Below are 14,483 nucleotides of genomic sequence, written 5' to 3'. Positions count from 1 at the left end.
TGGCCACGTGGTCGAGGTCTCTGCTGTGGTCATTTAAAACCATGAGCACCTGCCTCCTGTGTGACACCACGTGTTTTAATAATGGCGACTTGAACCCAGAGGAAACCTTCCTCACCTGGGACATAATCTTGCCATACTTCACCAGTTCCCTCACCAGCGCCTCGTCCCTGATAAACGGCGGCACGTTGGACACCGTGACCCGGACCGCCGGCGCGGAGAGCGGCATGACGGCCACGGACTCGCCGTTCACCTGCACCCCGCCGCCACCTGCACCCCGCCGCCACCTGCACCCCGCCGCCACCATGCTGGCTTTCGCCACGCTGTCCAGGAACAGCACCACCCCTCCGCTCATGGAGACCACGCTGCCGTGCCCCACCGTGCCCTCACTCCTCTAGGGAGCAGGAGAAGCCCTCACTCCTCTAGGGAGCAGGAGAAGCCCTCACTCCTCTAGGGAGCAGGAGAAGCCCTCACTCCTCTAGGGAGCAGGAGAAGCCCGCTACCCTCACCCCGCGTCAGGCCGCTGTAGTCCATGCCGCGTGTCGCGCAGCCGCAAACACACAAACACACAAACACGAACCCAACCAACCCCACGTACACACAAAAACACAACCCCTACAACCCCACCGTGACGCTACACACTATATTAACCGCTTTAACTACTAAATACTATATAAATCACTTGCAACTCACACACTCAGCTCTCCACCGCCATGCTTCCTCTCAGAGAGAGAGAGAGAGAGAGAGACAGAGAGAGACAGAGAGAGACAGAGAGAGAGACACAGAGAGAGAGAGAGAGAGAGAGAGAGAGAGAGAGAGAGAGAGACACAGAGAGAGAGAGAGAGAGAGAGAGAGAGAGAGAGAGAGAGAGAGAGAGACAGAGAGAGAGACACAGAGAGAGAGAGAGAGACAGTTAGAGAGAGAGAGACAGAGACAGAGAGAGAGACAGAGAGAGAGAGAGACAGAGAGAGACAGAGAGAGAGAGAGAGAGACAGAGAGAGAGAGAGAGAGACAGAGAGAGAGAGAGAGAGACAGTTAGAGAGAGAGAGAGAGAGACAGTTAGAGAGAGAGAGACAGAGACAGAGAGAGAGACAGAGAGAGACAGAGAGAGACAGAGAGAGAGAGAGAGAGAGAGAGAGAGAGACAGAGAGAGAGAGAGAGAGAGAGAGAGAGACAGAGAGAGAGAGACAGTTAGAGAGAGAGAGAGAGAGAGAGACAGAGAGAGAGAGAGAGAGAGAGACAGAGAGAGAGAGACAGTTAGAGAGAGAGAGAGACAGAGAGACAGTTAGAGAGAGACAGTTAGAGAGAGAGAGAGACAGTTAGAGAGAGAGACAGCTAGAGAGAGACCGTTAGAGAGAGAGAGACAGAGAGACAGTTAGAGAGGGAGAGACAGAGAGACAGTTAGAGAGAGAGACAGTTAGAGAGAGAGACTGTTAGAGAGAGAGAGACAGAGAGACAGTTAGAGAGAGAGACAGTTAGAGAGAGAGAGACAGAGAGACAGTTGGAGAGAGAGACAGCTAGAGAGAGAGAGACAGTTAGAGAGAGAGACAGTTAGAGAGAGAGAGAGAGAGAGAGAGACAGTTAGAGAGAGAGAGACAGAGAGACAGTTAGAGAGAGAGAGACCGTTAGAGAGACAGTTAGAGAGACAGTTAGAGAGAGAGACAGTTAGAGAGAGAGACAGATAGAGAGACAGTTAGAGAGACAGACAGACAGGTAGAGAGAGAGACAGTTAGTGAGACAGAGAGAGAGAGAGAGAGAAAGAGAGAGAGAGAGAGAGAGAGAGAGAGAGAGAGACAGGTAGCCAGACAGACAGGACTTCAGTCTCTCTCCTCACTAGAAACTTTCCCACATGAAGCACTTGGCCCATAAAAGGACTCGGGGCTCTTTGACCGGCTCCTGCAGCATCTAACCCGAGGAGGAGCTCCCACGGCCGGCAGTGGGCTGCCCGACGGCCCGCGGACACCGAGCGGACCCGAGCTGACCCGAGCCGACCCGAAGCTCCACCTGCTGCGCCCCGCGCGCCTCCCGCGCAGCGAGCCTGGCACGAGCGCTTTCTCCGGACTTTACCGAGAGCCGCTCGTTATCCGGAGGAACGCGGAGCCGAGCTGCTGTTCGTGTTTTACGTGTTTTAAGTGTTTTAAGTTACACCTTTAACGTGTTTAACGTATTTAACGCTTCTCACCATGAGTCTGTGGACCAACGGCTCCTCCGAGGACCTTTACGCCGGGACTCAGCCGCCGCCGCCGGGCTCCAACTCCACCTCCAACCGCACCGACGGCTCCCAGCAGGACGCCGCCCCGCTGGACCTGCGCCGGGCGGTGCCGGTGGGCATGGTGCTCGCCTCCTTCATCGCGTTCGCCATCGTGGGGAACATCCTGGTCATCCTGTCGGTGGTTTGTAACCGACACCTGCGCACCCCGACCAACTACTTCATCATCAACCTGGCCATCGCGGACCTGCTGCTGGGGACCACCGTGCTGCCGGTGTCCGCCACGCTGGAGGTCAGTGGCGGACCATCGATTAGTGATTACACAATCAACACTAGCGTTAATCAATCCATTATTTAAACGGACATCAATCCATTAGTTAAACGGACATCAATCGATTAAATCATTTGTGAGCAACGAAATGTGAAATATCAGACTGAACAAACTAAAATATAAAATATCTGTGTGTTTTAGACTCGTTAGACTTTAAGAAGCTGATCAATACACATATTGAATAATAGATGAATTCACTAAATGTATTGACTATAGAAATAATTATTATCGGTGAAATAGATCTGAAAATAATGATATAATAAATGTCTGAAAATAGGAAATTCAGAAAGAAAGCAAAGAGAAGAAGATAGATGAAAACATGTCAACACCATGCAAAACATGTAAACATCATGTAAACATCATGTCAACATGTTTATGTGTCAAGATCATGTAAACATGAAAACATGTCAACACCATGTCAACATCATGTAAACACCATGCAAACATGTAAACATCATGTACACATCATGTAAACATGTTAACACCATGTAAACATGTCAACCCCATGTAAACATGTTAAGATGATGTAGACATCATGTAAACATGTACACATCATGTAAACATCATGCTAACATCATAAAAACACCATGTAAACATCATATAAACATGTTAAGAGGTTAAGATGTTTACATGTCAACATCATGTAAACATGTCAACGTCATGTCAACGTCATGTCAACATGTTAAGATGATGTAAACATCATGTAAACATGTCAACACCTTGTAAACATCATGTACACATCATGCTAACATCATGTAAACATCATGTAGACATCATGTCAACACCATGTCACCATCATGTAAACATGTACACATCATGTAAACATCATGCTAGCATCATGTAAACATCATGTAAACATGTCAACGTCATGTCAGCATGTAAACATCACGTCAACATCATGTAAACATGTCAACGTCATGTGAACATCATGTGAACATGTCAACATCATGCAAACATGTCAACATGTAAACATCATGCCAACACCATGTCAATCATGTAAATATGTCAACGTCATGTGAACATCATGTCAACATCATGTAAACATGTCAACATCATGTCAACATCATGCAAACATGTCAACATCATGTCAACATGTCAATAGTCAACATCATGTCAACACCATGTCAACATCATGTCAACATCATGCAAACATGTCAACATCATGTCAACATGTCAACATAATGTCAACAACATGTAAACATCATGTAAACATCATGTAAACATGTCAACATCATGTCAACAACATGTAAACATCATGTAAACATCATGTCAACATGTCAACGTCATGTAAACATCATGTAAACATCATGTCAACATGTCAACATCATGTCAACATGTCAACAACATGTACACATCATGTAAACATCATGTCAACAACATGTACACATCATGTAAACATCATGTCAACATGTCAACGTCATGTAAACATCATGTCAACATGTCAACATGTCAACAACATGTCAACATCATGTCAACATCATGTCAACATGTAAACATCATGTAAACATCATGTCAACATGTCAACATCATGTCAACATGTCAACAACATGTAAACATCATGTAAACATCATGTCAACATCATGTCAACATGTCAACAACATGTAAACATCATGTAAACATTATGTCAACAACATGTCAACAACATGTCAACATCATGTCAACATCATGTCAACATCATGTCAACATGTCAACACCATGTAAACATCATGTAAACATCATGTCAACATGTCAACATCATGTCAACATTATGTCAACATGTCAACATCATGTCAACATCATGTCAACATGTCAACAACATGTAAACATTATGTAAACATCATGTCAACATCATGTCAACATCATGTCAACATCATGTCAACATCATGTCAACATGTCAACAACATGTAAACATCATGTAAACATCATGTCAACATGTCAACAACATGTCAACCTCATGTCAACATCATGTCAACATCATGTCAACATGTCAACACCATGTAAACATCATGTAAACATCATGTCAACATGTCAACATCATGTCAACATTATGTCAACATGTCAACATCATGTCAACATCATGTCAACATGTCAACAACATGTAAACATTATGTAAACATCATGTCAACATCATGTAAACATCATGTCAACATCATGTCAACATCATGTAAACATCATGTCAACATCATGTCAACATGTCAACAACATGTAAACATTATGTCAACATCATGTCAACATCATGTCAACATCATGTCAACATCATGTAAACATCATGTCAACATTATGTCAACATGTCAACATCATGTCAACATCATGTCAACATGTCAACAACATGTAAACATTATGTAAACATCATGTCAACATGTCAACATCATGTCAACATCATGTCAACATGTCAACATCATGTCAACATCATGTAAAAATCATGTCAACATCATGTCAACATCATGTCAACATCATGTAAACATCATGTCAACATGTCAACATCATGTCAACATGTCAACAACATGTAAACATCATGTAAACATCATGTCAACATGTCAACATCATGTCAACATGTCAACAACATGTACACATCATGTAAACATCATGTCAACATGTCAACATCATGTCAACATGTCAACATCATGTCAACATCATGTAAACATCATGTCAACATGTCCTTTAATCAGCTACTAGTCTTTATTGTATATTGCTGTGTTTAATATGTATTTATGTATATTCATCCTCTTCCTAACGTTATTCATGTGTTTCCTGACTAATTCACTTTGTTTATGAGACTCTGAGTGTTTTCTTTGTTTACAGTCAGAATTATGTTAATGAGACCAGTGATGGCGGACCACGCCTCCATCGACACCACCTGAGACACCTGAGAGGGAATTTAAACTTTGTGCACCAAGCTGGTCGTTATGTTGAACTGAACCTGCAGGTTCTGGGTGTTTAGGTTCTGCGTCACTAGGTGTTTAGGTTCTGGATCACTAGATGTTTAGGTTCTGGGTCACTGAGTGTTTAGGTTCTGGATCACTGAGTGTTTAGGTTCTGGATCACTACGTGTTTAGGTTCTGGATCCCTGAGTGTTTAGGTTCTGGATCACTAAGTGTTTAGGTTCTGGATCATTGAGTGTTTAGGTTCTGGATCACTAAGTGTTTAGGTTCTGGATCATTGAGTGTTTCGGTTCTGGATCATTGAGTGTTTAGTTCTGGATCACTGAGTGTTTAGGTTCTGGGTCACTAATTTAGGTTCTGGATCCCTGAGTGTTTAGGATCTAGATCACTAAGTGTTTAGGTTCTGCATCACTAGTGGTTCTCCCTCTCCCCAGGTTCTGGACCACTGGGTGTTTAGGTTCTGTATCACTAGTGGTTCTCCCTCTCCCCAGGTTCTGGACCACTGGGTGTTTAGGTTCTGCATCACTAGTGGTTCTCCCTCTCCCCAGGTTCTGGACCACTGGGTGTTTAGGTTCTGGATCACTACGTGTTTAGGTTCTGGATCCCTGAGTGTTTAGGTTCTGGATCATTGAGTGTTTAGTTCTGGATCACTGAGTGTTTAGGTTCTGGATCACTGAGTGTTTAGGTTCTGGATCATTGAGTGTTTAGTTCTGGATCACTGAGTGTTTAGGTTCTGGGTCACTGAGTGTTTAGGTTCTGGGTCACTGAGTGTGCAGGTTCTAGATCACTAAGTGTTTAGGTTCTGGATCACTAGTTTAGGTTCTGGATCATTGAGTGTTTAGGTTCTGGATCACTACGTGTTTAGGTTCTGGATCCCTGAGTGTTTAGGTTATGGATCACTACATGTTTAGGTTCTGGGTCCCTGACTGTTTAGGTTCTGGATCACTACGTGTTTAGGTTCTGGATCCCTGAGTGTTTAGGTTCTGGGTCACTGAGTGTTTAGGTTCTGGATCATTGAGTGTTTAGTTCTGGATCACTGAGTGTTTAGGTTCTGGATCACTGAGTGTTTAGGTTCTGGATCACTACGTGTTTAGGTTCTGGGTCCCTGAGTGTTTAGGTTCTGGATCACTACGTGTTTAGGTTCTGGGTCACTGAGTGTTTAGGTTCTGGATCACTAGTTTAGGTTCTGGATCATTGAGTGTTTAGGTTCTGGATCACTACGTGTTTAGGTTCTGGATCCCTGAGTGTTTAGGTTATGGATCACTACATGTTTAGGTTCTGGGTCCCTGACTGTTTAGGTTCTGGATCACTACGTGTTTAGGTTCTGGGTCCCTGAGTGTTTAGGTTCTAGATCACTAAGTGTTTAGGTTCTGCATCACTAGTGGTTCTCCCTGTCCCCAGGTTCTGTACCGCTGGGTGTTTAGGTTCTGCATCACTAGTGGTTCTCCCTGCCCCCAGGTTCTGGACCGCTGGGTGTTTAGGTTCTGCATCACTAGTGGTTCTCCCTGCCCCCAGGTTCTGGACCGCTGGGTGTTCGGGCGCGTGTTCTGTGACGTGTGGGCGGCGGTGGACGTGCTGTGCTGCACGGCGTCCATCATGTCCCTGTGCGCCATCTCCATCGACCGGTACATCGGGGTCCGGTACCCGCTGCAGTACCCGAGCATCGTGACGGAGGGCCGGGCGCTGCTGGCCATGCTGGGCGTGTGGATCCTGTCCATGGTGATCTCCATCGGGCCGCTGCTGGGCTGGAAGCAGCCGCCGTCACAGGTACGCGCTACCCATCATGCACCAGCGGGAGGTAACCGGTCGCTTGACTCCTCCCCCCTCCCGCCCCCGCAGGACGACACGGTGTGCCTCATCACCGAGGAACCGTTCTACGCGCTGTTCTCGTCGCTGGGTTCCTTCTACATCCCGCTGGCCGTCATCCTCGCCATGTACTGCCGCGTGTACGTGGTGGCCAAGCGCACCACGAGGAACCTGGAGGCCGGCGTGATGCGGGAGCGGCTGCAGGACTCCAACGAGCTCACCATGAGGATCCACCGCCGGAACCAGCCGGACCCCGGCCCCGCCCCCCGGGCCGGAGGGGGCGGGGCCTCGGCCGCCCGCAGCGCGCTCACCCTCAAGCTGCTGAAGTTCTCCAGGGAGAAGAAAGCTGCCAAGACGCTGGGCGTGGTGGTCGGCATGTTCGTGCTCTGCTGGCTGCCCTTCTTCCTGGCGCTGCCCCTCGGTGCGTGTGTCTCCAATGCTGTTATTGATCCCTGATCAGTTTGCTGCACTGCTGTTATTGATCCCTGATCAGTTTGCTGCACTGCTGTTATTGATCCCTGATCAGTTTACTGCACTACTGTTATTGATCCCTGATCAGTTTGCTGCACTGCTGTTATTGATCCCTGATCAGTTTGCTGCACTGCTGTTATTGATCCCTGATCAGTTTACTGCACTACTGTTATTGATCCCTGATCAGTTTGCTGCACTGCTGTTATTGATCCCTGATCAGTTTACTGCACTACCTATCAGGTACATACATTACATTACATTCAATGTAATGTATACACTTTATACTGTACTACATCGTAGAGGTACATATAGTACTTCAGACTGCAATACCTCTCAGGTACATATAGTACTTGTTACTGCACTACATCTCAGAGGTACATATAGTACTTGTTACTGTACTACATCTCAGAGGTACATATAGTACTTGTTACTGTACTACATCTCAGAGGTACATATAGTACTTGTTACTGTACTACATCTCAGAGGTACATAGTGTACTTGTTACTTGGTTAAAGTCCGTGTTTGATTTTTTTTTACAGTTTCCCTTTAACGCGTCACTATTGTACTTGTAACATATGTATTATTCTCAGAAGTCATATTTAAAGTCATCTGTGACGTTCCATCTCCTGGAAGAGAAGCCGCTTCATTCGATGCTGAGTCATGATCTCCTCAGTGAAGCAGCAGCAGATCCTGGATCAGAGCATCGCCGTTAAACTGAACCCTAAAATAACTTCTCCCCGTCTCTGGCGGCAGACTCACCAAAATCGGCGGTGCTGGTTCCTGCGGTACAGTGGTGCATCATGGGAAGCCGTCACATGCTCTCGGACCTGGCCGAGGTCAGGCCCTTCATATATAGTCAGAGACCGCAGCCTGAGGCGCAGGATGGCCTTACAAGTCCACGCTCAGGGAGAAATAACACTCAGGAGTCTGTGTTATCCGGAGAACATCAAAAACCTCATCCCCCATAATCCCCCATGATCCCCCATGATCCTCTGAAAACCTCTAACATGCTGCAGATCCCCTGCCTCATCTGCAGGTCACTCCTTCTGTGATCTGAGGACAGAGGAGAGGAGACAAGGAGAGAGGAGAGGAGACAAGTGTTGGGACTTCAACATGTTGCTGAAACAAAGGAAACAGATCTGGGATCTCATTGGACGAGTGAACCCACATCGCTGACATCTCATTGGCTGCGGGCCATCGGCTCCACAGGAAGTCCCTGTGACTCAGCCATGGCATCATCAGGGCTCTTTAAACCAGTGTTCACCATGATGATGATGATGATGATGATGATGATGATGATGATGATGTCATAGTGAATGTTGCCCCCGGCATTCATGAACCAGCTTCACATTCAAACATGAAATTGTATTCAGGAAATGTTAAATCTGTGTGTGTGTGTGTGTGTGTGTGTGTGTGTGTGTGTGTGTGTGTGTGTGTGTGTGTGTGTGTGTGTGTGTGTGTGTGTGTGTTCAGGCTCCATCAACAGTAATCTTCGTCCTCCTGAGACGTTCTTTAAAGTGATCTTCTGGCTCGGATACTTCAACAGCTGCCTGAACCCCATCATCTACCCCTGTTACAGCCGGGAGTTCAAGCAGGTACTGCTACTGTGCTAGTACTACCAGTACTAGTAGTACTACTACCAGTACTACTAGTACTGGTAGTACTACTACTACTGCTACTACTACTACTACTACTACTGTACTCCTAATACTACTAGAACTACTACTACTACTACTACTACTACTACTACTACTACTACTACTACTACTGTACTCCTAATACTACTACTACTACTACTACTACTACTACTACTACTACTGTACTCCTAGTGCTACTACTAATACTACTAGTACTACTACTACTGCTACCACTGCTGTACACCTAATACTACTACTAACACTACTAGTACTACTACTGTACACCTAATACTACTACTAACACTACTAGTACTACTACTGTACACCTAATACTACTACTAATACTACTACTAGTACTACTACTACTGCTACCACTGCTGTACTCCTAATACTACTACTACTACTACTGTACTCCTAGTGCTACTACTAATACTACTAGTACTACTACTACTACTACTACCACTACTGTACTCCTAATACTACTACTGCTGTACTCCTAATACTACTACCACTACTACTGCTGTACTCCTAATACTACTACTAGTACTACTACTACTAGGCAAGGCAGGTTTATTTGTAGAGCACATTTCAACAACAAGGCGATTCAAAGTGCTTCACATGAAGCCATTAAAAGCATCAAAACATAATGCAGATTTAAAAACAGTTAAGAAAACATTAAAACAGTCAAAAAGCAAAATAAAAAATAAAAGTAGAAAAAGCAACTTAAAAAATAAAAGTTGCAGTTTCAGAAATAAAATGCAGTAGTGAGATGCAGTAATTGAGTCTGGTTCAGTTAAAGGCAGCAGCAAACAGAAAAGTCTTCAATGTGGACTTAAAGGAGCTGAGGGTCTCAGCAGACCTGCAGCTCTCAGGACCTTGTTCCAGATGTGTGGAGCAGAAAAGTTGAACACTGCTTCTCCATGTTTAGTTCTGACTCTTGGAACAAAAAGTAGACCCGTCCCAGACGACCTGAGGGTCAGGATGGTTCATAAGGTAGCAGCAGATCACAAACATACTTAGGCCCTAAACCATTCAGTGCTTTATAAACCAGCAGCAGGATTTTAAAGTCAATTCTTTGTTTGACAGGGAGCCAGAGCAAAGACCTCAGAACTGGACTGATGTGATCCACTTTCCTGGTCTTAGTGAGGACTCCAGCTGCAGCGTTCTGATTGACTTTTTACAGAGGCCTGTGAACACACCGTTACAGTAGTCTAGTTTACTGAAGATAAATGACCTGTGAACACACCGTTACAGTAGTCAAGTCTACTGAAGATAAATGACCTGTGAACACACCGTTACAGTAGTCAAGTCTACTGAAGATAAATGACCTGTGAACACACCGTTACAGTAGTCAAGTCTACTGAAGATAAATGACCTGTGAACACACCGTTACAGTAGTCAAGTCTACTGAAGATAAATGACCTGTGAACACACCGTTACAGTAGTCAAGTCTCCTGAAGATAAATGACCTGTGAACACACCGTTACAGTAGTCAAGTCTACTGAAGATAAAGTCATGGACAAGTTTCTCCAGATCCTGTTGAGACATAAGTCCTCTAACCCTTGATATATTCTTCAGGTGATAGTAGGCTGATTCTGTAATTGTCTTGATATGGCTGTTCAGGTTGAGGTCTGAATCCATAACTACACCTAGATTTCTGGCTTGGTTTGAGGTTTTTAACATTAGTGATTGAAGCTGACTTTCAATCGTTCGTCCTTGGGACCAAAAACAATTACTTCTGTTTTATCTTGATTTAATTGAAGAAAATTCTGGCACATCCAGTTATTGATTTCTTCAATGCATTTAGCCAGCCCTTGTATGGGACTATAGTCCCCTGGTGATATAGTTATGTAGAGTTGTGTGTCATCTGCATAATTATGATAACACACATTGTTGTTTTTCATAATCTGAGCCAATGGAAGCATGTAGATGTTGAACAGAAGAGGCCCCAGTATTGAACCTTGGGGAACACCACATGTCATCCTAGTCAGCTCTGATGTGTAATTAGCTACCAACACAAAGTATTGTCGGTCCTTCAAGTAGGATTCAAACCAGTTAAGTGCTGCGCCAGAGAGTCCTACCCAGACTTCAGTCTGTCTAGTAGTATGTCATGATCAACCGTGTCGAATGCAGCACTGAGATCCAGTAACACTAAGACTGCGGTTCTGCCACTGTCTGTGTTTAAGTGGATGTCGTTGAAAACCTTAACAAGAGCAGTTTCAGTACTGTGGTGCTGACGAAAGCCGGACTGGAAGACATCAAAACTGTTATTTTCAGCTAAGAAGTTGTTCAGCTGTTGAAAAACCAACTTTTCCATTATTTTACTTAAGAATGGGAGGTTTGATATTGGTCTATGGTTTTTCAATATTTCGGGGTCTAAACTAGCCTTCTTTAGAGTGGTTTAATAACTGCAGTACTACTACTACTACTACTACTGTACTCCTAGTACTACTACTACTACTTTAAAAAAAAGATAAAGTAAAAGATACTTTGTTGTTGTTTTTATTCACCTATATTGTTGTTGTTGTTGTTGTGTTGTCGTTGTAGCTAATAAATGGTGCAGATTATTTAATGAATGATGTAACGTGTTATCTGATTGGTTCATGGTGTCCTCACTGGTCCAGTATGAGGCTCAGATACTGGTTCATAGTTTCAGATACTGGTTCAGTGTTCTGTTCTCCGCTCTAATGCTCTGGTTCTGGTTCTGGTTCTGGTTCCGTGGTCCAGGCGTTCATCCGGATCCTGCGATGTCGCTGGAAGAGGAGGCGTCCGGGCTGGCAGGCGGGCTACAACTACCGCGGCCAGCAGGGCTCCAACGCCTCGTCCTTCCTGAGCGGCAGCCAGCAGACGCTGTCCTCCACCGGGCCCAGTCCTCGCTCCGTGGCCTCCAGGCTCTGCCCCCCTGCCAGTCCTCGCTCCGTGGCCTCCAGGCTCCGCCCCCCTGCCAGTCCTCGCTCCGTGGCCTCCAGGCTCCGCCCCCTGCCGTGGCCGTGCCCGGTGTCGCCGCTCGCCAAGGACACCGGGACGACGTCGGGGAGTGGAGCGGCGACCGACTCACCTGCGCGCTCAGGTGGCCACGCCCCCCAGGCCCCGCCCCCCTGCTGACAGGAAGTGGCTTTAAAAACATCTGCTGACATCACGAGACCAAGGTGTCCCACACGTGTGATGACATCACAGGTGGTCTGGACTCACCTGACCTGAACCCACCTGATGTTGGACCCCGGCCACATCTAAAATCATTGAACAACATGAGACAATAAACAAACGTCCGCCTTCTGTCTTTCAAAATAAGATGAACCTCTTAAATGTGTTTTAAACTTATTGTTGTGACGTTGTTTTTAAGGTTCCTCAAATTAATTCAAACAAGTCGTTCAAAACAAACTGAAAAACTATGACTAGTTTGTTTATTCTATTTATTTATTTTTTAAATTCATACACTAGTAAGTTAGTTATAGAACTGGATCCTGGACGCCAAGACGCCGCCTGTTTAATGTAGTTCTCTCACTTCCTGGTTCACTTCCTGGGTCACTTCCTGGTTTTGGCATTCTGATTAAGAGCGAACTGACGTTAAACAGCAGCATTAGCTCATTTATATTAACTGGTTAATGTTAGCATAGCATGTAATGTCTCACTGACGGGACCTTTATTTTGAAAATCTTCTCTCAGACAGACGTGAAGAAGATCAGTGAATCTGCTGAAAGCTGATTTCTTCTTCACGTCAACAGTTTGATCACAGCAGCAAAGTGTGAGTGTGTGTGTGTGTGTGTGAGAGTGTGTGTGTGTGTGTGTGTGTGTGTGTGTGTGTGTGCGTATGTATGTGTGACTATGCTAAGCCAGGCTAACCACATTGTGTCACTGTTCCTTTAATCAAGACCATTAAAGAGTGTGTAGTGTTGTAATTAAAGCTGATAATTTAAGTGAATGAATAAATGTACATGTTTCTTTTTCCTCTGCCTCATTCATCACAGCTGTAACCATGCCAACGCTCAGTTCTTTAGACAGGAATAATGTTTATATATATAAATATAGTTATATATGTTATATGTTTATTCATTACTTGAATATTAATTTGTCTCCTCAGTCCTTCACATTCAGGTAATTAGGTTAAATAGAGCTGGTAGAACAACATGTATATGAAAAAGGTTCAAATGACTAAATAAAGATGATATCTGTTTGTTTCATATTTAATAATCAAAGCGAAACGTGTCGAAGTCATTCCCAAAAAATACATGTTTTTGATAGCTGGACTGGATATTATCAGGAAAAAAACACAATATACAAACAAACAAAACACATGTATTAGTATTACGATTTTTCAGAAGTAAAACAATTATAAACATAATGACCGTAAGTTTTATTTTGAAAATCCTTTACGCAACAGAGCAGAAATATTGTCGTTAAAGCAGGAACATGACCTTCTCGATTCTGATTGGACGACCGCAGCTCCGCTCTCTCTGACCAATCAGAGAGCAGCGTGGTTGTATATAAGCCCGCCGGCGCCGCCATGAAGACACTCTCCTCTGTGAGCTACTCAGAAAGCAAGAAGCAAAGATGTCTGGACGTGGAAAGGGAGCCGGTAAGACCAGAGCGAAGGCCAAGACCAGGTCCTCCAGGGCCGGGCTCCAGTTCCCCGTCGGCCGTGTCCACAGACACCTGAGGAAGGGTAACTACGCCCAGCGTGTCGGCGCCGGAGCTCCGGTGTACCTGGCGGCGGTGCTGGAGTACCTGACCGCTGAGATCCTGGAGCTGGCCGGGAACGCTGCCCGCGACAACAAGAAGACCAGGATCATCCCCCGTCACCTGCAGCTGGCCGTCCGCAACGACGAGGAGCTCAACAAGCTGCTGGGCGGAGTGACCATCGCTCAGGGCGGCGTGCTGCCCAACATCCAGGCGGTGCTGCTGCCCAAGAAGACCGAGAAGGCCGCCAAGAAGTAGAGCGCGTGACCGAGACGACGACCACACCAACGGCTCTTTTAAGAGCCACCACACTCCTGAAGAGAGATCCTTATCAATTAATATATTGAATCCTCTTACATTAATAACTATCAAACATTCTTCAATTGATTTACATGAATAATAATTCAATGTCATGTTTAGCATGACATGATTAATATCAATACATTTATCTAATTATGCAAAATGTCACAAAACAACTTTCCTTCAGAGGCCAT

At 45.1% G+C, this 14,483-nt stretch overlaps 2 protein-coding genes across 2 annotated transcripts; both read left to right on the top strand.

The window, feature by feature from the left end:
- Nucleotides 1–2,180: 2,180 nt before the first annotated feature.
- LOC306753322 (alpha-1A adrenergic receptor-like) lies at nt 2,181–12,417 on the top strand (the record flags this gene model as incomplete). Its single annotated transcript, XM_079237193.1, has 5 exons — nt 2,181–2,498; nt 6,914–7,165; nt 7,238–7,625; nt 9,149–9,270; nt 12,040–12,417. The coding sequence occupies 5 exons, from the start codon at nt 2,181–2,183 to the stop codon at nt 12,415–12,417; spliced, it is 1,458 nt and encodes a 485-aa protein (XP_079093319.1).
- Nucleotides 12,418–13,856: 1,439 nt separating this feature from the next.
- On the top strand, nt 13,857–14,264 carry LOC306753702 (histone H2A-like). Its single transcript, XM_079237617.1, has one exon. It carries the CDS (start codon nt 13,864–13,866, stop codon nt 14,245–14,247), a length of 384 nt encoding a protein of 127 aa, XP_079093743.1. The 5' UTR covers nt 13,857–13,863; the 3' UTR covers nt 14,248–14,264.
- Nucleotides 14,265–14,483: the final 219 nt, after the last annotated feature.

The sequence above is a fragment of the Taurulus bubalis genome (genome assembly GCF_910589615.1).
Source record: "Taurulus bubalis genome assembly, chromosome: 2".
In the NCBI taxonomy this organism is placed as follows: domain Eukaryota; kingdom Metazoa; phylum Chordata; class Actinopteri; order Perciformes; family Cottidae; genus Taurulus; species Taurulus bubalis.
This window is presented reverse-complemented; position numbering and strand designations above follow the sequence as displayed.